This window comes from Callorhinchus milii, unplaced genomic scaffold (assembly GCF_018977255.1).
Source record: "Callorhinchus milii isolate IMCB2004 unplaced genomic scaffold, IMCB_Cmil_1.0 Scaffold3, whole genome shotgun sequence".
NCBI lineage: Eukaryota > Metazoa > Chordata > Chondrichthyes > Chimaeriformes > Callorhinchidae > Callorhinchus > Callorhinchus milii.
The window spans coordinates 25,251,193-25,271,649 of NW_024704744.1; the positions used below are offsets into that span (position 1 = coordinate 25,251,193).

The 20,457-nt window shown below is 38.1% G+C and overlaps 1 protein-coding gene across 2 annotated transcripts in view; it reads right to left on the reverse strand.

Annotated features, from left to right (window-relative positions):
- Positions 1-774: 774 nt before the first annotated feature.
- The window catches only part of dnajc5ga (DnaJ (Hsp40) homolog, subfamily C, member 5 gamma a), a 28,647-nt gene continuing 8,964 nt past the window's right edge, over positions 775-20,457 (reverse strand). The window contains exons 2-6 of one of the 2 annotated variants that reach the window (XM_007904472.2): positions 15,962-16,083; positions 10,494-10,707; positions 9,584-9,752; positions 3,845-3,924; positions 3,156-3,218 (exon numbers count right to left, since the gene is read on the reverse strand). In XM_007904472.2, coding sequence (XP_007902663.1) covers positions 3,851-3,924; positions 9,584-9,752; positions 10,494-10,707; positions 15,962-16,071 — 567 coding nt within the window. In that variant the 5' untranslated portion in view covers positions 16,072-16,083 and the 3' untranslated portion in view covers positions 3,156-3,218; positions 3,845-3,850. Of the gene's footprint in view, positions 3,219-3,844; positions 3,925-9,583; positions 9,753-10,493; positions 10,708-15,961; positions 16,084-20,457 lie in introns of both variants that reach the window. The other variant, XM_007904473.2, reaches the window with a different exon arrangement.

Sequence of the window (20,457 nt, forward strand, 5' to 3'; positions counted from 1 at the left end):
GTTTCAGACATTATAAGTAATCAAAGATCAGAGTTGAGTAAGTGACTGAGGAAGCTGAAGTTCTGTTCAATTCTGCTGTTTGGTGCACGTACAAGGATGGTACATTTATCTAGACAAGTAAATGACAGACTTTTAACAGAAAACACATAAATGCATAGTTAGCCGTAAATGTGTGACAAATTCAAACAGCTTCATTGGAAAAAAACAGCACTAAAGCTGGAGGACATGATAGAAAAATAGGAAACACTGGCCAAAAGGTGCCATTTCTATTGTTTATCAATAGTGTGACAATCATGTGGCAAATACACATATAGTAAAAATGACAAGCAGGAATTTAAAGGTAACCAAATCTAAAAGTGGTCATTATATTGGTACAGCTTTACACATTTTATGCAACTCACAGGTTAATTGGTCCCCAAGGCTGTGTTAAGTGGCAACTCCTGCAGGTTACTGGCTCTGCTGGAGCACATTGTCTTCTTGCAGGATGAGTGTTCTTCTGATTACACACTCAAGGTCATGGCAAATGTTTAATAGAGAATAAGTAAACAAAACGTAAGTTGTGCTTCCCTGCTGGGACCACATTCCTCGGTTTCTAGATTTGAATAGGAACTTGGAAATGCATGCTGCCTTACAAGTAATGTACTTGAGTTGGATTCATCCATTGGTCTGATTTCTATCACCTTCAGTATGGTACCTGAAGTTTTGAAAAGCCAATGATCTGGTTATTCCATATTGGGAATGAACTTATTTGGTACAATATAGTGCAGCTTTGAGGACCTTCAATTTTTCTGCTTTTATTTACCACAAATGATGCTGTACCATCAGTTGTAAACATGTAATTCATAAACACCAAACTATGAAAACTTTGATAACAAAATTGCTATATACACAATCTTAAATGAATATCTTAAAGATTAGTAATAAGTATAGTACAGCATCAATGAACATAGGGTAGTCTTGTTCCTGTATTTACAATTACATAGACTAATAAAAAATAGTGGCCAATTCCAGGCCATTTCTCAATGATTTTTTTGTGTTCGATTAAATATACTTCCAAGATTCCTGAAGAACAATTTTAGTTAGCATATCCAATTTAGTTACATTCATTGATCTACAGCTACAGTGTATCTAACAAAGAAACCCACAATTAATAAGACTCAACTTTGTACAGATTGCCTTTTTTAATCAAATGGACTGCAAAGCATCACTGCACACCAATTAACAGGATTTTGTTGGGTTAATTAGATAAAAGTATCATTTGAAATCAAAAGGGAGAGCAATGTCCCTGAAGAATTTATTTCGGAGGCAGCCCAGAAGTAGCCCTTTACTCCATCTGAGAGAATACAGTCTTGATTTTAAGACTCAATATAGCCATCATTGCACATCATATAAGTGAAGTAGATTCCGACTTTGTTCAGTTTCTAGTTAATCTGTAAAGTCCAATATTATTTTCATGCTATACTAACTATCGACTAAGAGTACACAATTTGGTAGAAAATGTTAAAGTCTGAGCACATGGTGACTGTCACAAAAAAAGCATCAAATCCTGCCACACTACAAAAGTTAGCAATAAATGTATTCCTGAATTTCCTTTGCTCAGATGCCACAATCCTTGGCAAAAATCATGTTCATCATTTGTCTGGGGCAAATGAATGCAATGGTGTCAGATATTAAAAGCAAATTACACAAATCCTATAAATTTGGCTTCTTTTCAATTCATTCTGGGAAAAAAAAACTTGTCGATTTTTTAAAATTTATCTTATTTGGAATTGTAATGGTAAACAGTTAACAGAAAGTCAGCAAACATTTGTCATGGCTGATTCATTACTCTTTGTCAGAAAAGAAAAAAGAATCCCAGTGTTTCCTAATCCAATTTAGTTAGGAAATTGAATGAGGAAAGGAAAAAAATAGAAGTATTATAATAGCAATTTTTGTAAACCGTTATTTAAATATAGCAACAAATTAAAGTTAACTGCACTGGACTTGCAACAAATATGGTACATGTTTGAATCTCAAGAATTGGTTAATCATTGAACTTGTGCTGTTATGATCCATTTTATATTTTTAAGAGCTGTTAAGTGTCAATTTTACAATACACTGTAGCTGCAACTCAACAAAAACCAAATATAGCTGGCCCATCAGTCTAAATTATAAAGATTAGAGTATACCCACAGTTACTTAAATGTACTTGCGCAGTCAATTAAATGAATAACCTATTTTGGCACAAAAATTACATCACTAATAAAAGTGCAGTACTGTATAAGGAACATTCAAGTAACAGCAACTTTTGGAAACTAGGTGCTGGTCATCAAGCAAGATATTGCTCAATTAATAAAAGGATCTATGTAGTTCTAAAAGTTATTTCAAAACTGTCCAAATGTCAAAAATGGTACTGCATATTTCTACTCGACAACCAATTTAAACTCCTCTTTATATTAAATCATTTTAAGTACTGTGGGTTCTTTATATCAAAAATTCAAGTCAAATGAATTGGAAAGCTTTATGATTTTTCTTCCAGCCTGCAGCAGTCTTTAAAAGACAGACACCGCCACCATTTCAAGCATGATACAGAACAGGGATTGTTTTGGTGGTAAACATAGCAAAATGTGTACTCCAGGCTAAAAATACATACAATTTCAATTAGCAGCATTTCATTAACAGCTAGTGTACTGAACAGAAAGACTAAAATCAGTGCAAACTGAAAATACTTAGCGTTTTTAATCACTTATAAATTTCTGGCATTTGTTTCAGTGGAATGCACTATAAATGTACAACAATCTCAGCCTGATACAGACTTTTGATATAGCTGCACTTTTAAAATCCTGCTATAAGAAATCTGCAGGACTTTAAAAAGAAGCCAAGTGAACCACTTATTTAAAATAGGTTAGATACCACAAGACTGTCTTGGTTCTTCTGTGTTTCGGATACATGCGCACAAGTGCAAGACTGTACAGTACATTACAAAACACATTCACAATTTTGTTGGATGAAATCTCCTCAGAAAAATTGGCATAATCTGCAAGTTAACATATGCATTAAATTAAAATGATTGTTCAGAACCCTGGTCAAATGTGCTCAATTGAAATAAATGTTCAGAACCCTGGTTGCGTTTTTTTACCCATCACTATTGTAGCCAGGTTTTTGGTTTTAAGATTGCTGGGTTTATCCTGTTACTGCACCTCCCGACTGTGGTTGAAGGATGATGGTGGTTTGCATACCTAGAGAGAAAAACAGACAAGGGTTGTGATATTCAGTAATGTAACCCGAGAACACAGCTAACACAAACAGTTTGATTTGGAGCACAGTAGACTTGTATCAACTGAAGAAAAAACATCCTGAAGCCTTGAAAAAAAGTTTCACAAGTGAAGAAATGTCACCTGAGTAAGGTTCCGGAGAGCTGTGAGCACTCATGAAACAATACACAGGAATGGTGGTGGTGGAGGAAGAGAAGGGAAAACAATACTTTAAATATATATATTTAATGTTACTGATTATTTGATAATCACAAAGCAAGTATAAAGTGTGGCCTTCAGGAACGTGTAAGCAATATTTCAAATCAGATCCTCAAGAGTACTGACACCATTTTGATGAATGAATGCAGACAGACAATTGTATGTTCTAAGCAAGCATTTTGTACACAAAAACTGTTAAAACATGGTAAAATACTGCATGAGCATTACCTGGATTGATCACAAGACATTGTTACCTTAACAATCTAATTAGTAGAGCGAGATGACTGACAAACGTAAAGCTGAATAAGTGTTAAGTGTTATGCAGCATTCACATATCAAGCTTGCATGCTCACAAAGACAAGAGGTTTAAAAACCTCAAATTCTCTGCTTACGAGTAGTTATGCCTGCTGAGTTTCATTTGCAGTTTCAGGGGCTGAACTAGGCACTGGCTGGACAATAATAACTGCTTCACCTGGTGAATGAAAAAGGAACAAAAACACCTCAGAAAAAATATCTCAGCTCTTCAATATTTTGAACTGTCTTTAGGAACATGTAAAAATACACTGTTTAGGTTTGTACTGCTGTTCCCAGTAAATCACTTGTATATTTGGAGGCAGGCTGTATACAGAACAAACATTTAGGAGTCCAGGTACACTTTGCATACTTTCAACAAACTTTAGTATACACATACACTTAATAGTACATAAAACTCTATAGGTATTTCACTTGTAATTCAAAAGTATGAATAGCGCAAAATAAAGTATTTAAACACGTCTCAATGCACTGTGTGTTTTTTTTCAAAGTTAGTCACTGTCCATCTAAACATCTAAAAAACAATTGGTCATCCACGGCTGCTTATGGGACACTGCTGTGCGCAATCAATTAAATTGTAGTCATCCAAACAGAGGAATCAAAAGACAATACATTGGTATTCATGCCTTCTGTGTTTTGCCCACAAAATGTAGTCAACTCACGCTACAGTATATTCTGTGAAGCACTTTGAGACATCACGAAGACTTAATAGGGCACTATATCAAATGCAAGGATTATTACTATTATATTATATCAACTAACATCTGATGTGAAATATCTGATAGCTCAAACATTTTCTCTCACATCTCAAAGACACATGCGAGACCTAAAATGCATTTGAATTTTTTTCTGAACAATTTTAATTTTTAGGCTAACCTCACAAGCCATCTGACTCAAAATAACAGTAAGAGACACAAGGTTGATATTATGCATAATACCCACTTTATGTAAGAGTAAAACCAGAAAAGGACAGAACCATGGAGCAGCAGGAGAGGTCATGGAGAAGGATGGATCGGAAATTGATGGGTGTCAAAAGCAGCAGAGAGGTCAAGGAGACAAAGAGAGCCCATTAGTGACTTTAACCAGGGCAGTCTCAGTGCTGTGGTTGGGAAAGATACCAACTCGGAAGGTCTCAAAAAGGGAGTATAAGAAAAGGAAGGAGTGAGGCTGGGAGGGACAACTTGTTTCAGCACCTTGATGAGGAAGGGATGGTTAGTATGTGGGAAACAGGGCTTTGGTTTGGAGGGTTAACTGGAGTCAGGCGGGAAAAATCGCTGACCCCAGTGAAAATAAAATTGGTCATTTTCTTTATGGTGTTTGTGAGACATTTTGACATGTAAAAATTGGCTGCTGTGCTAGCCTATATAATGCAGGATCATTATGGTATATTCTATGAAGCTCTTTAAGATGTGTTCCCACCTTGAATGCTGCATCAAATGTAAATATAACGATTTTTATTATATCCTGGAAGATTGAAGAGTAATTTTGTGACGTGATCTTGTGCAGAAATACACAAGATCCTTTAGTATGCATTGTAGATGATATAACATGCAAGTAAATTGGAAGGTAAGCCTTTGCTGTTGATGCACACTACCACTTTGATGATTTGCACCCTGATTTTAAAGTGAGATAGTTGATCCCAGACAGCAAACTTAGATAAAGTGGCCATATTTTGCCAACTTCAGTAGTTTCATCTCTCGAAAGGGGAGGGTAAGCAGGGTCTCCTTCTGAGCTTAGCTGGCACCAAGATGATTTACTTGGTAACAGATTTTTTCAGAATCCAGTCAACCCTCAGATTCCTGAGCCAGACCATCCGTAGTAAACCAGAGCACGACAATAACAGCCAGCCCGTGTGGATTGTTGGCAGGACTCGAAGGGGCAGCCCAGTCACCAGGGGCAGGGATTCTTCCCGCCTAACTCCAACTAACCCTGCAAGTCAAAGCCCTAACAGACAGAGTGGTCCTCACTGGTCATGCAGCAGGAAGCTTGCCAGGGAATGCTCTGAACAGCAAGTTATAAGGCTTTAGCTGGCTGAACTCTAGCAGTACTCCAATGCACACTTCGGGGTCCCCAAACTTTGGCTCTTGCCAACCCGTGACTAATGCTCATCGAAGTTAGGTTAGCAGAGTGTGTCCAGAGAATGCATTCCATCCCAGACATAGGGAACTTTCCTTGTGTCAATAGCATACATGTGTGGCAATCTGTCTCGCTTGGATACTCAAGTATAGGTTTCCACCCATGTCAAAACACCTAGCTGAACAAAGAAATTATCTGGAGAATCATCTCCTTTGATAATACTTCTCTGTTAGTACTAAGTGTGACTCTGTGGCCTTGTTATGTATTCTGATGGATTCTTCTGCAACTCCTCCACTGCCTCAGAAGAGTTGAACAGTCATGACAGAAGCAAATACGAAAATACCCACTCCTTCGGCTTGGCAAAGTATTTTTAAATTGAGTGCTATTTGGTGATCAAGTTGCAGCTAATTAATAAACTGCAAACAGATATGGCTGTGCTGCTAGCATACAGAATGAGAAGCACAGCTCATGCTGTGGTGTGCAGAACTGGGGGTGGAAAGAGAAGGGTAAAGGATTTGTTTCTAGCAACTGATTCAGTTCTGCAGACACCTTCACAAAAGGTCAAATGAGAGACGGATGAGTGGAGTCATGGACAGCTACACACCGAGTCCAATAATTTTGCAGACAGATTGCAGATTTGAAACGATTTTATTCTGTGCTCACTCCTGGTCTTCCCCTGAAAGGAAGAAACACTGGGCATTGAGCCTAAATTGGCCTGCAGCTCAGATCAGCTGAGGGTGTTTTCAGATTCTGCCACTTTTTCACAGAGTGAATGAAGAGGAGTGAATGGAGATGAGGAAGACATGATTCCATAGCCATCACTGATCACTGTTCCCAATGCCTTATATTATTGTGAGCATAGGAGTAACCTGGTCAGTTGGTAGGACTCTCGCCTTCAGGTCAGAAGGTTGTGTGAATATGAGCTAGAACAGGATGGTCCTCTGATCAAAAAGATAAGAGCAAGAAGTGCTAGAACTACATAGGTATTTAGTCCAATTGAAAACAACGCCAGATGCAGCATTTCCTGCATCTCAAAAAAACATGAACTTTATTATTTAAAAAGTGGTAAATATTGCTCCTTCCTCTTCTTTTTATTGCGCATGTGCAAGAGGACACCTGGTGGCTATTGTCCAGTTAGACATCCTAGAACTAGAGGCTAAATGAGCCATAAGATAGCTCAGCATTTTATCCCAGACCTAAAGGGCTTCTACAGAGCAGGACTGTCAAGGTTTTCAAAGGAGCAAAGTCGTGTACAAGTGGAATCTCTGTCAAATCTTTGCTTCAAATTCAAGGTTGATATATCTCACTTGAAATGCGTGAAGGATATTCTTTAAAAAACAGGGCCACTTTACAGCAATTCAGATATTGATGAGCCTTATGAAAGTTTGGACAAGTAATGCTTAACAAGTTACACGATCTGAAAAAAGCAGCAGATAGTAGGGTGAAAGACCTGGCGACAGGACCAGCCATATTTAAACCATCCTGTTGACGGGCAGCCAATTAGCAGGTGATCGATTTTATTGTTACCATTTGTTGCACATCTCTTAAGATTCTGCCTTGGACACCATTCCCATTTCACTCCCACTCAGTATCTGTAACGGGTTTGAATCTCCTTCTTTACTTGAAAGGCACCGTACAAACACAAATTATTTTTGCTGAATGCAAATTATAAACAAATGAGGAATCATTTGGATATCAAACTACGTTAACATTCAATATAGTGTATGTAAGGAAGAAGTTCCTATTTTTAGGATGAAAATTGTTTTAACTTGTACTGAAGTTGTAAGAAGTTGTCAGTTAGCGCTCAGCTGTTTGTAGGATAATTGTAATTGTTACAGTAATTACTGTCAGAAATTGACAAGATAGAGAAATAAAAATTAGTTATTTTTGATCTAAAGAGTGAAATTTTGGATTGTATCATATTTAGGACATTTTCTATAATTGATCTATAATAATCTGATTCCAAATTAGAGTAAAGTTAGAGCTATTTACTTAAATTGCTTTCAATAAAGTTATTTATGCATAAAGGCATAAATACAGCAATACATCATAAACAAAGCTGAAGCAGTCAGATTTTTTTTAATGAGTTCAACTGTTTAATATAAGGGGATTAAACCCCAGTAAAACAACAAATGATACTTTTTGGCTCAAGCTCACATCAGTGTTGGGAAATCAAAGGACAAGACAGAAAAAATTGTATTTCCTACATTAGTTTCTTGTAGTCTACAGTGTACAATACTTGAATAAAAACCCAATTTGGTCTTTATTTAAATTGTTTTAAAGTGCAAAAGGGGTCCTTAACAGAGCTGTTTGACATGAGGCAACAGGATAGGACCAAGCTGTTTAAAATTAGAAATCACACTCCTGACTGGTGACATAAAAGAGCCTCAATGAAAATAAACAGATCTCATCAGAGATTCCACATCGTGAATGGTAGGGAAATGCCTGCTCGATTTTACTGCAAATCATCATTTTGGTCAGATTGTTAAATTTAGAAATTCAGGCATTAGCATTCCAGACTGGAATACAATTAATCCTGTGTTGTAATATTGTGCCACTTCACATTATGGAGAATAAGACTGATAAACCTAAAGGATTCCCTCCAACCTCAACGGATGCTCTGTACTGCAATCCAGAGAGAGACATAATTTTATTGCTTAATGTAAGAAAAGGCGATGATTTATGAAGGTTTCCATACGTCAGAGACGTAGCAAATCAAAGTTAAAAAAATCTTTAAACTTCGGGCAGATTGTGCAAATAAGAAAAGCTGGAGTAATTATCCTATCTAGGATACCAGGAACCAAATGACCTTCCCTTGCTGAATAATCTTCAGTTTCAACAAAAGAACCATGAAGTGATCTGCACTAATGAGATATTTCCTACAAAGTTTCCTTTTTCTCATTACCTTACTTGTTTATCTTGGGCCATGCATCCTCCAGTATCTAAGGTGAGATAAGCAGGCCACCATCAATGCTGCTCTTTCCGAAATACCACAGTACGCAAACGTTCTCATGCCACCCGGCTTCCAATGTGCCAATAGCAAAACAAATACTGAAGATATCAGCAATTGTTACTGTGAAAAGTCACTTTTAAGCTTGAAAAATCTAACTTTGCCATTAGTAACTCGGGCAAAATTTAAAGAAAATTAAAATGGTTACTCATCTCAAAGTGGTCAACAAATATAATTCTTTTGTTTGTGTACAATATGGTGAGGCAGAATCAGAGCCACTTCACAGTCAACAGCAGAGATCTGAAGTTATTGCAGTATTCATATTTAGTGATATGTATTGTAGGCACCTCAACAATATGGGAACCAATCAAATAAATAACAATAAACATTTATTTTACCCCAGACAAGAATTACTAGATACTATTTTTTAATGTATTCTCTCTCAACAAAACGTGAAGACATTAAAACATAGAATCTAGAAACTCTTGTTTGGCAATTTGCTCTGAATCCATGCTCATTCAACTCTGCATGAATATTTTCAATGTCTGAACCAGATTTCTGCATATTTTTAAACACTGCTGAATTTCCCATTTTTTCTTGAATTCAGTTGTCTAGTCTAACATTTGCTGACAGCTGACAACAGTTGGATGAAGACATGAAGAACAGGTTACTTATGAAGGTTATTTAAGATCTTACTAATGGATTCAGTTTTCCAGGTAGTAAATGGAACAAAAATGATTGACAGTTTACAAAGCATCTTCAAGGATAATTGTGTCCAATTTTACAAACTTACCAGCACCACCACCTTGACATTGCTCTGCTCTAATCTGTGCTTCTAAATCTTCAGGATTTATAATATCATATTCTTCCATTTCTCCCGATGGTTTGCATTTTCCACAACAGAAGCAGCAGCAACAGCAGCAGCAGCAGCAACTGAAAATCCCACAGCAAACGACAAGTGTCTGCCACATAACAAAAGGAAGGTTTAGCCCAAAACTTAAGGAAATGCAGTTTTCTATACAGCTCCTAAGACTAGGATGCATAACAGTTCAATTGACTTTTAACACGATTCTGGGCTTGCCCACACTATGCAAAATCCATAAGGATCCCGCAGGGATCAATGCCCTCAACTCTCTCACACATCAAACATCCTCCACGTCCTTGAAGCAAATGTCAAGACCCGAAGATAAAGAGCACATAAACTGTGCCACAACTGATTAACAATCAGAATTCCTGCTGGCAAATCATTCCAACTGCAATTATTTTTCATTTATTTAATAAAAAAAGTTATAATTGTAGCCAACTCTCAAATGATATTGCTGCCATTCCAGGCAAAGCAAGTTGTGAAACCTGTCTATATATGTCTGGCAATATATAGCTCACTGGCAAGATAAACAAACTTGGCAATCGTCAATAATGTCCTGCATTAGTAATCTCAGGGGATGCCAATTAGCTCTCCATTTTATCTGCCTCAAAATTGAGTGGAGCCAGCAGGAGTCAAACTGGCACCTTCTGGTCTCACATCTGTTGCTTAATCTGGCTTGAGCTACCGGTAATATCTGGGTAGTTGAAGATTTGATTATCATTACTGATGAGTAACTGCATGTCTATTGTAAATCAAATTTTTCTTGCAATTGTTATTGATGAGTATAAAATTGAGGTATTGTAATTATTAGCTTAACGTGCATCAATTTCTAACCCACCTTAAACCAACATTTGTTCACCAAAAAGTAATATTTCACACTCTCTTCTCCGAATTGCTCAGCAACGTAGAGTCCCATTGAGCCATACTCATCATAGATGCGCCTCTTGTTTTCATCGTTCAAAATAGTATTTGCATTGTTGATTTCTTTGAACTTTTCTGATGCATCAGGATTATCCGGGTTCTTGTCTGGATGATATTTCAATGCAAGTTTTCTGGTTGTAAAAGAGAGAAGGTTAAAAATTGTTCAAGTAAAACAACTGACCCAGTTTGGTCTCGACTTCAGAGCAATTCCAAATACACTGTAAAACAAAGCAGACCCATAATCCATTAGGATTAACCATAATTCACTTCCCATTAATAGCCAATTAATTTTCTATTAAAGTGTACAGAATTGTAATCATATTTTATAGTACATTCACTTACAATATATACAGTCAATCCATCATACAGTATATTCTGTGAAGCGCTTTGAGACGTCTCGAAGGCGTGATAAGGCGCTAGATCAAATATGTTAAATGCAAGGATTATTACATTCATCACTATTTTTGACTGCAGTTTTGGTTCAAGCCTTTCCCATAGCCTGAGGCCAAATCCAATGAGGAAGACACAATATAGTTCATCTATCAGGCTCAATTGGTACACTCTAGCCTCTGGGTCAAATGGTTGTGGTTGTCCCATGTCAGGACCCAGGTTGTCACTGGTGCACTGCTGAGGGAGCTCGGCATTGAAATCCTGTACTTTGAATGAGGCATTAAATTGTAGTTCAATGTTACAGATCCCATTGCACTATTTAAAAAAGGGAGTTTCTCCTAATATTCTGGCCCACAATCCTCCAGATAAATTGCTCATTCAGTTCACGGCTATTTGTGGGACACTGCTGTGCAAATTGGTGGCCATATTCACCAAAAACAATCATTGCACTTCACAGAAACGTTGCGATTCTCCTTTGGGATATTCAAAGTCTTAATTATATCAATTACAAAGATTATGACATAGAACCATCAAAGAAAGGGCATTCAATATCCAAATAACTTTGTGTAAAAAAAACTTTGTCATTATGTTAAATCTATGCCCTCCAGTTACCAATGCCTTCTCGTTACCTACCCGACCAATCTAAATAATTTAACTTTATCAAAACCCCTCATTATTGGAAAGATCTCCATCAGGTCTCACCTCACCCTTTATTTGTTCTAGAGAAAACAGCTCGTTTGTTCAATCTTTCCTCACAAGCAAAGTCTCCTCTGCACTCTCTCTATGGTCCTGACATCATTCCTATAGTGAGAAGCCCAAAACTGGACACAATACTCCAACTGCAGCCTAACTAATGATTTTTATAAGCTTAGCATTATTCATTTGTTCTTGTATTCTATGCTCCTATTAAATTTAGGATTTCAATGGTGCGTTCCCCCCTCCACAGCTTTTATCAACTTGCATTCTGACCTTTGAAGCTTTGTACGCATTAATCCCTATGTATCTCTGCTCTTTGTCTTTTTAAAGTTTTACAATTTAATATACATTTCCTCTCATTCTTCCTCCCAAAACTGTTATGTCAAAACTTGAATTTAACCTTAAGCTATACTTAAGTTAGTGTAAAATCAGACCACTTAGACACTGCATCTAAAAATCACAAATCTTACAATAGCTTGGTAAGTATTTGAAAATAAAGTGGTATGAATTTTTAACAGTGCTTAAAAGTCAAATGTTCAAAACAAATATATCATCACAATCCACCTATGTTGCAAGTACTCATTTCACTACGGGAAGACCAAGATATCCAAGTAGCTCCAAGTCCCTATAATATGTGAGTTAATATTCAGTTTAGAATTTTGTAATGCAGATCAAGCTGCGATAATAGGAAGACACAAGGTCAAGTAATGCTGGAAAGTGAATGAAGTGGTGTGATCAAGTTTTAAAACATCAGAATTTTTACAATAACAAATTCAATTTATGTAACACTCCTCACTCAGGGTAGCATCTGAGCACTTAACGTAATGGAGCCTGACACTGAGCCAAAGAGTGTAGAGATATGACTGCGTGCACGGTCGAAGAGGAAGGTCTTTAGGTCCAATTCAAACACAAGCAAAGAGGGGCAAGGCAGAAGGATTGAGGCAGAGAGTTCCTTTGCTTTGGGGGGTAGCAGCCACCAATGGTGAAGCAGAGGGAAAGAGGAACTTGCAGGAGGGCAGAGCCAACTGAGCAAAGGAGCTGAGTTGAGGAATGCAGTATAAGCAGGTTTGAAGTGCTGAGGGGCCAACTTTTGCTGTTTTTTGTATATTTTAGGAAACAACCACATTTACCAATAATAAATCACTGAATCCAATACATCGCCTTTCATGTCAAGAGCCTTACAGCACTTTGCAGGATTTACTGTAAAATATAGTAAAATTGTAGTAAAGATACATTGCAGATTAACTTGGCAGCCAATTTGTGGATTTGATCCAAGGACTCCATAATGCAAGCAGGGGCAGATTTTAAGAGGGGTTGGGCAAGATGAAGAAGCTTCACTGCAATTTTAAGGCACTATTGATTTCATCTCTCCTCCTCTGCAGCTCTGAATCAGCTATGCCAAACACTTTGAGATGACCTTTAAGGTGCAAAATATATGTACATTGTTACTGTTAATGTTCAACCCATTCATGATGAGGCAAAGGGCAAACGGTCAACTCACCCAAATCCTTCCATAAAGTACACTATTCCACAAAGCCATTGACATTTGGATCTTCTCTTCACCCTCACTCAGACAAGTTCTAGCGTAGTACCCACTTGCAGCAACATAGATAAGATCTATCTTATGTGGACATTGTTCTAATAACCAGCACATTTAGCTGCCAGTGAGCACCTATTTAGCTGACAGTCATGGCGCAACCAAAGATGACATTTGAACCCACCACAGGAAGCAATCGCTAACATTGCGTGTATGCTATCATCTTCAAAGTACAATCGGCATAAAAAAAGTAAACTGCGCAGCACAAGAATGAGAAGATCAGTAAATTTAAGCATCAGATATTTAACACTAAGAGAATACTTTGTAGAGTCCTGTAGTATAGTAGTCAGAGCACGTGCAATAATCCTTGAAAAAAATTAATTTGGTCATTCAATCCACGACTGTTTGTGGGACACTGCTGTGCGCAAATGGCTGCCGCATTCCGCCCACAAAATACAGTTAATTTACTTTACAGTATATTCTGTGAAGCACTTTTGAGACATCTCGAAGACGTGATCAGGTGCTATATCAAATGCAAGAATTATTATATTCTAACTTGTGTGGAAGCTTGGAAAATAGTATTAATCTGAGTGTTAAATTGGAAGTTGATTTCCTATCTTTTTAAAATTATAATTGAAAGCTGACGTCCACAATTCTGCACAATATTAAATTAAGACAATGGTCTTAGACACAAGAACATGAGAATCTTCAAGCCACAGGTAAGAGACATAAGATCAGCAACAAATCCTCCCTCGGTGCATTAGCCACAAATATTAAGTTCAACTCCCACCTATACTTGAGCTGAGGTACTGGAAGACTGCCAATAACTGTGGAACCATATCTCAGGCAAGTCATTAGCTCTAGGGGAATAAGGGAATTGTTGTTCTATACTCAATGAACATTTACTGTTGTGATAAGTGTCATAAAAATTCCAGGGAAAGCCATCAACACGTTAGTGTGGGAGCCCAAATGTAGCTGAGTCATCAGCCATATGTCAAAGATAAGTTTAAGAGCTATAAATACACAATCCCATTTTATACTTTAAGTTATATTGTGTCATCCTAACAAACAGCAAAGCCTGCTGCTACTGGAGTTACTATTTGTAATTTTTAAAAACTAAATTAACATAAAATTGGGACTTGTATACATTATGCCAGGATCCTCAGGAAAATAACAATAAATTGCGCTTATACAGTGCATTTCATGTCAGGAAGATGTCCCAAGGTTATGGACAGTGATGGGTTTGCACCCAAGCTTGGGTTTCGAATCAAGAGGGGCAGAGGGTAAGGGGTGGGAAGATGACCGAAGGTATAGTCGAACAGAAAAGTCTCAAGATGGGCCTTGAAGGAGACGAGGGAGGAGTTGACGCAGAGGGAGGAGTCGACGCAGAGGGAGGAGTCGACGCAGAGGGAGGAGTCGACGCAGAGGGAGGAGTCGACGCAGAGGGAGGAGTCGACGCAGAGGGAGGAGTCGACGCAGAGGGAGGAGTCGACGCAGAGGGAGGAGTCGACGCAGAGGGAGGAGTCGACGCAGAGGGAGGAGTCGACGCAGAGGGGCTATGGGATGAAGTCTCAGAGGGTGGGGGCAGGCAAGGTGGGGGACATGGAGCAGACTAGTGCCTTCCGACCAGAGGGAGAGGACAGGCTGGTAACAGCTTGGTAGGTTACAGAGTTGGGGTGGAGCAAAACCATGAAGGGCTTTAAAAGGCGAAGACTAGAACCTTAAACTTGATCCCCTGAGGGATGGGGAGCCAATGGACCCAGGTGAGGATGGGAGGTGATTGGGTCACAGAACTTAGTACGGGAAAGGACATAAGCTGCAGAGTTCTGAATAATTTGCAGCTTGTGGAGGGAAGAGTTGGGAAGTCCAGCGAGCAGGGAGTTAGCATAGTCAAGGCTGGACATAATGAAAACATGGATGAAGATCTCAGCAGCCTGAGGGGTGAGATAGTGGGCAATGTTGTAAAGGTGAGGGTCGAACAAGGCACCGAGGTTTCTTACTGGCTCATGAGGTGGTTTGTGCATCCATGAAGAGTAATGCTGTCAGCACCTGACGTGCAGAGGCTCTGAAGGGAGCCAAGCAAGAGAGCCTCGGTCTTGTCAACATTGAACTGGAGAAAATTGGCTCTCATCCAGGTCTTGATGTCTGACAGAAACTCTGTCACTATCTCTCTGCCTTCACCCTTGACTTCAGAAAAAACTGGTCCTGGTGTCGAGGGTAGAAGCAGAGAGATAATAGTTGGGTATCACCTGCAAGTGGAAGTTAACCCATGCCTGCAGATGAAATCCTTGAGCCGGAGCTTATAAATATTAACCTATGGTTATTTCCACAGGACACAAAGAAGCTCATAAACCATACATTTACAAACACAGCATTGGGAAAGTATTGTGACTGGAAGAGTTTTTAAAGGAGAGATTGGATACAATTTCCCACAGATGATTGTTAGATCATAAAATGTTTAACAAAACGTTATTTAAGGTCAGATAGTAACATTCTAAATATAACTGTAATCCTTGCATTTGAACTGAAAAGGTACTTGAAGGGACAACATAAACATTTGGGGGAATTTTGTGCTGTATATCTTATGATATTGCAAAACATTCCCATTTAAGCAATCACCAGAAAGTCGCAAATAATTCACTTGTTAACTAAGACACTGATAAGGAACTTTAGCAAGATAAATTGGATAAGAAAATAATAAACTTGTGTGAACCAATCCCACTGGTTAGATTGGAATGCCAATTTAGGATAAGACTGTGTACCTGTATGCCTTTTTGATTTCCTCTGGTGTGGCTCCTTTCTCCAATCCTAGTGATTTGTATAAACTTTCCCCCGATCGGGACATTGTACGTTGAGGTCTTTGTGAAGTCATGTTGGTAGGCAGCTTTAAAAGAAAATGTTTTTTTTCATTGAGATTTAGTCAACAAACATTTGGGCTCTCCCCCTCCCCTCCTTTGTGAAAGTTCTGACTGTTTTCCAGGGGTATAGTTCCATACATTACTGCTGCCATTCTTAATGCGTGAGACTCAATGCAAGTTTCAGAGGGCTATTTGACCATCACAGTCCAGCCAAACTTGTCCTCACCAGACATCCACACATGCACTTTCCAGCATGGGTCAACTAGTAATGGGGAGGAATTTTGAAGCTAACGATAGTTCTGTCTGAGATTGGTTAATGCAGCACGGACTGGATGCAAACCCACAAACCCAAACCTGTCCGTATAACATGAGTGTTGGCTTACCCACCAAGAGCAACAACATGGTAATATAAATTAACCGGTCAGAATTATTAAACTTAAGAATGAAAAAACTTTGGAATAAGCATAAATGTGCTGAGATGGTTTGGTTATTGAATGCTGGGACACGACTGTGGCACAAATGAAAACAGACATGTTGTCCCAGCTGGGTTAAGCACTTATTTACACAAGACACTGGCATTTGAGAGTTGCATCCTGATTTCTACAAACCATGAGTAATGCAGCAAAACTGGTTTTGTTCCAAGCTGCAGGCAATAAAAACATGGCTGGGGCAATCTTACTCATTTCAATATGTAATATTTCAACATCAGGTTTGAAAACCAGCCTGTCTTTTAATCCCTGCCAAATCACATGAACTAACAGAGCAGAATACTTTTTGTATAAGGAATTTAAAATACATCCATTTGTATGCGGAAGTCAGATGTAAAAGCTTCTTTGGTGCCTGATGAAATTCTATAGACTCGGATCAAATACCAGATTGGACCAAGTAATCCAGTTCTCACCTCCCTAAAATCAATTTGTGACAGAACCAAAACAAATGGAAAAGGGAATCCTAGAAAGTCAGTCATGGAATATGCTACCAGGTTCAGGATTGAGGATTGATTTCTCATGAAACCAGTCAGAGAAATCTTTGTGACTTTGACTTGCTGTCACCCCAATCGTCCAATACAGTTACTTCCAGAAATAATAAACAAATCTATTAAACCAAGTACAGCAAGTGCAGTCAAGAGCTTTATTTGGAATCTAGGGTATGGGTCAGCGGTTACCCCTTGACATGCCAGCCTAGAACAAGCTTAAAACATCGTTGCCTATCTGAGCAGCCATGAGTGCTGACTTACTTCTCTTTCCTGCTGCAAGACCCACTCACCCACTACTTAGGAATATACTGCTCCAAACTCCTCCCCACCCTTTCCCCTCCAAACTGCCAGACAAAACGTCCACCCGCTCACAACCTCACTCTGGAAGAGCATATAGATATTCTTGGCTTGCCTGAATCTGCTTCACAAACTCATTCCTTCTCATGAAAGTTACCCTGTCTAGGAACATGTTCCATCCGTGCACCTCTGCCTTTTTCTCACCGTGCTCTCGTCACTGGCTGCACCTCACCCCTCTTCCATTTCTGCTTTGTGCTGATATTACACACAACCATTTATTGTACAAATTTAACACACGCAAGTGCTAGATACACCCAATGATCTAAATGGTCATAATAGCGTTGGTTACAGAGTTACAAGGTAAATAACTGGATATGTAGTTTTAGCTACTGTGATAGATGGAAAATAACCTTTTAAAATTGTGTGTGGGGTCTAAGCGATTGAAAACAAACACTCACCTAATAAAAAAATGGAAACTGAAAATATTTAGTATCTCTAAATGTTAAGTCAAAAGCCTGACTTTATAGTTTCAAATTAACCCTCCCTAAAATGTAATTTCTAATACCAGGTTTTAGAATCAACATCCCAGCATCAAGTGGTTTGAAGTGATTAAATAATCGTCATCAAATGCTGCCATTGTTACTAATGTACGTTAGTGAATAAAGTCTTGTGTACAGGAATTACTAAACCAGAAATAACCCTGAAATTGCAACCTCCCTCCCTAATGAGAATGTTGAACTCTGCCTGAAGCGGTGGTTGAATCAGATAGTATAGATGCATGCAAAAGGAAGAAAGACCTCAACATGAGGGAGAGGGTAAGAGAAAGGTATAATAGGGAGTGAGGAATGGGTGGAGACTTATTTGGAATATAAACTCCGGCATGGACTATTTGGGCTGAGGGTCCTGTTTCCATGCTGTATATTCTTTGTAAATCTACATTTCTGAGTTTGTGGTCACGTCTTTGCGACTACAGTATTTAAAGAATGAAGTACAGACCAGTTCCTGGAATGCAAAAACTGCAGGATGATGATACAGTTCTGTGATTATTCCAATATATTTTACCAATAGTTTGTCACTGCTAGCCCAGTTTAATACAACATACTCAAACTCACATTGTCCAACACAAGCTCGCACCAGTAGTTTTTTTTACAGAAATGGGAAAGAGTTTGTGGCAAACAAAAAAGATTTAAATGAAATAAAATTTCTCTGCAATTGCTTTAATTCTCTGCAACAAACTAATCAGAAGTTACTCCAAGCCTCTAATGCTTCATAACCTCAGTCATTAACTGCAGGGTATTTGGTTATTACCTGCAGCCAAGATAAACAAATACTCTATGGTTTAGTGATTGCACTTACGGTACAATATTGCAGGTCTATGGCTCTATTTTAAACCAAATGGCTTGAAGTGTCTGATTACTTTCAAGATGAAACTGCTAGTAAGTTATGGGTAGACATTGAATCAATGCAGACCTCATCAAAAAGTAAGCAGAAAGACTGTCACTACCCTATGAACCAGCTTAGCATCAGTAAAGAAACACGTGAGGAAAAAATAAAACTGCTTAGAATTTGCATTAGCTGAAACGATCTTGAAATCCCACTTCCTGTAGTGGACATCCTGGTACAACAGAACAAAATCGGTCACATTTGCCATAACAAAAAGAAGCCTAAAGTTCTTTGACTATGTTTGAATAAATGGCAAAACCTATCAAAACATAAAAACAGAAGTCAACAATACCACATGTAAACTTCTATCCACTGTATACGAAGCAACAAAGGATTTTCTCCTCTCATTTTGCTAAAGCCTTGGATTAGACACTACTAAGTGAATTAGAACTAGCAGTGTAAGCATCAATGGCAATCTAAACACACCCATTGAGTTTTCAATGAGCTCTAGCATCACTAATTTGGTAGTAGCACAGTGAACATAATTTAAAAAAATCTTTAAAATATCCAAAAGGTTTTGTTTATGGTGGCATTTGACAACTGGCCATAGAGATCTAAAGGTAGAAAGTATTTTTCTAAATCAGCATTCAGTTAGTTGATTTCAGGTGGAAAAGGGGCATTATAGATCAACTTAATACCTTCAAGCCTTTGACAGGAAAGGGGGTCAGCTGCAACAATATCCTCCATTACTTGACAATACTTCCTGTACAGCTTTACAATTCAATTGCAACTCGAAGGTCATTTGGACATTGTACTGTAGGGCTAATAATGCGGCAAAATTAAGCACTTGCAGAAGAGATGGAGGAAGGAGAGGAAGAGAAAATTGGTAAAACACTGATGATCATCAATATCAGAGAAGATAAATTACAACTGGTTATAGGTATAATTTTACAATAATAGCATGTTCAGTAAAACCTGCAATAATTCAAATTAGAAACCTAATGATTTATACATTCTAACGTTTCAGTCAGATCATAGCTTCCCTAAGAAAATGTCTTTGAAGAAAATCTAATAGTAAAATACCTTAAAGGTATTTTTACCTGACTATACTCTGTAACCACCAGCTCAGATTAATATTGACACAATCCTCTCAAACATTGATCCCTAAGGACGGTGAGAAATAAGCATAACAAATGCTGACGCCAAAGTGCTAAGAACATTTATGATAGTCAACTGCCTTTGAGTTAAAGACGCCAAATTTTACCGTTTAAAATAACCTGGAAGATTTCCATCAGCATTTTTTATTTTTATAAATTGCATTGCAAAACTTAGGACTCCAGTGAATGTCAAGAAAGAAGCTAGTATATTCACAAACATCCAGTTACAAAGCACAATGGGTACTCTCAAACTTTCACAGTAACGAGAATACTATAGAAGCCATTCTTCAATTTTGCTTTTTTTAAAAAGATCAACTCATTCTTATAATCTATTTGTTTCATTTAACATTTTATTCAAAATAAATTTAAACAAAATTGTTCCTGAGCAGTCAGGAAAAAGGCATTCAGGCAAGCCTGGGGTTATTTTAATGTCTGGTGTCACTTGCAAGAGCAAAGTGGAGGTGTTCATCATCTCAAATGCCCAGATTGACTACATTAAAAAATGTTTTACAAAATGCTGTTTTTACTAAAATGCTCTGGCTGTACAGAAACAAAAACCTTAATTCGAGACGAAATTTATATTTGGT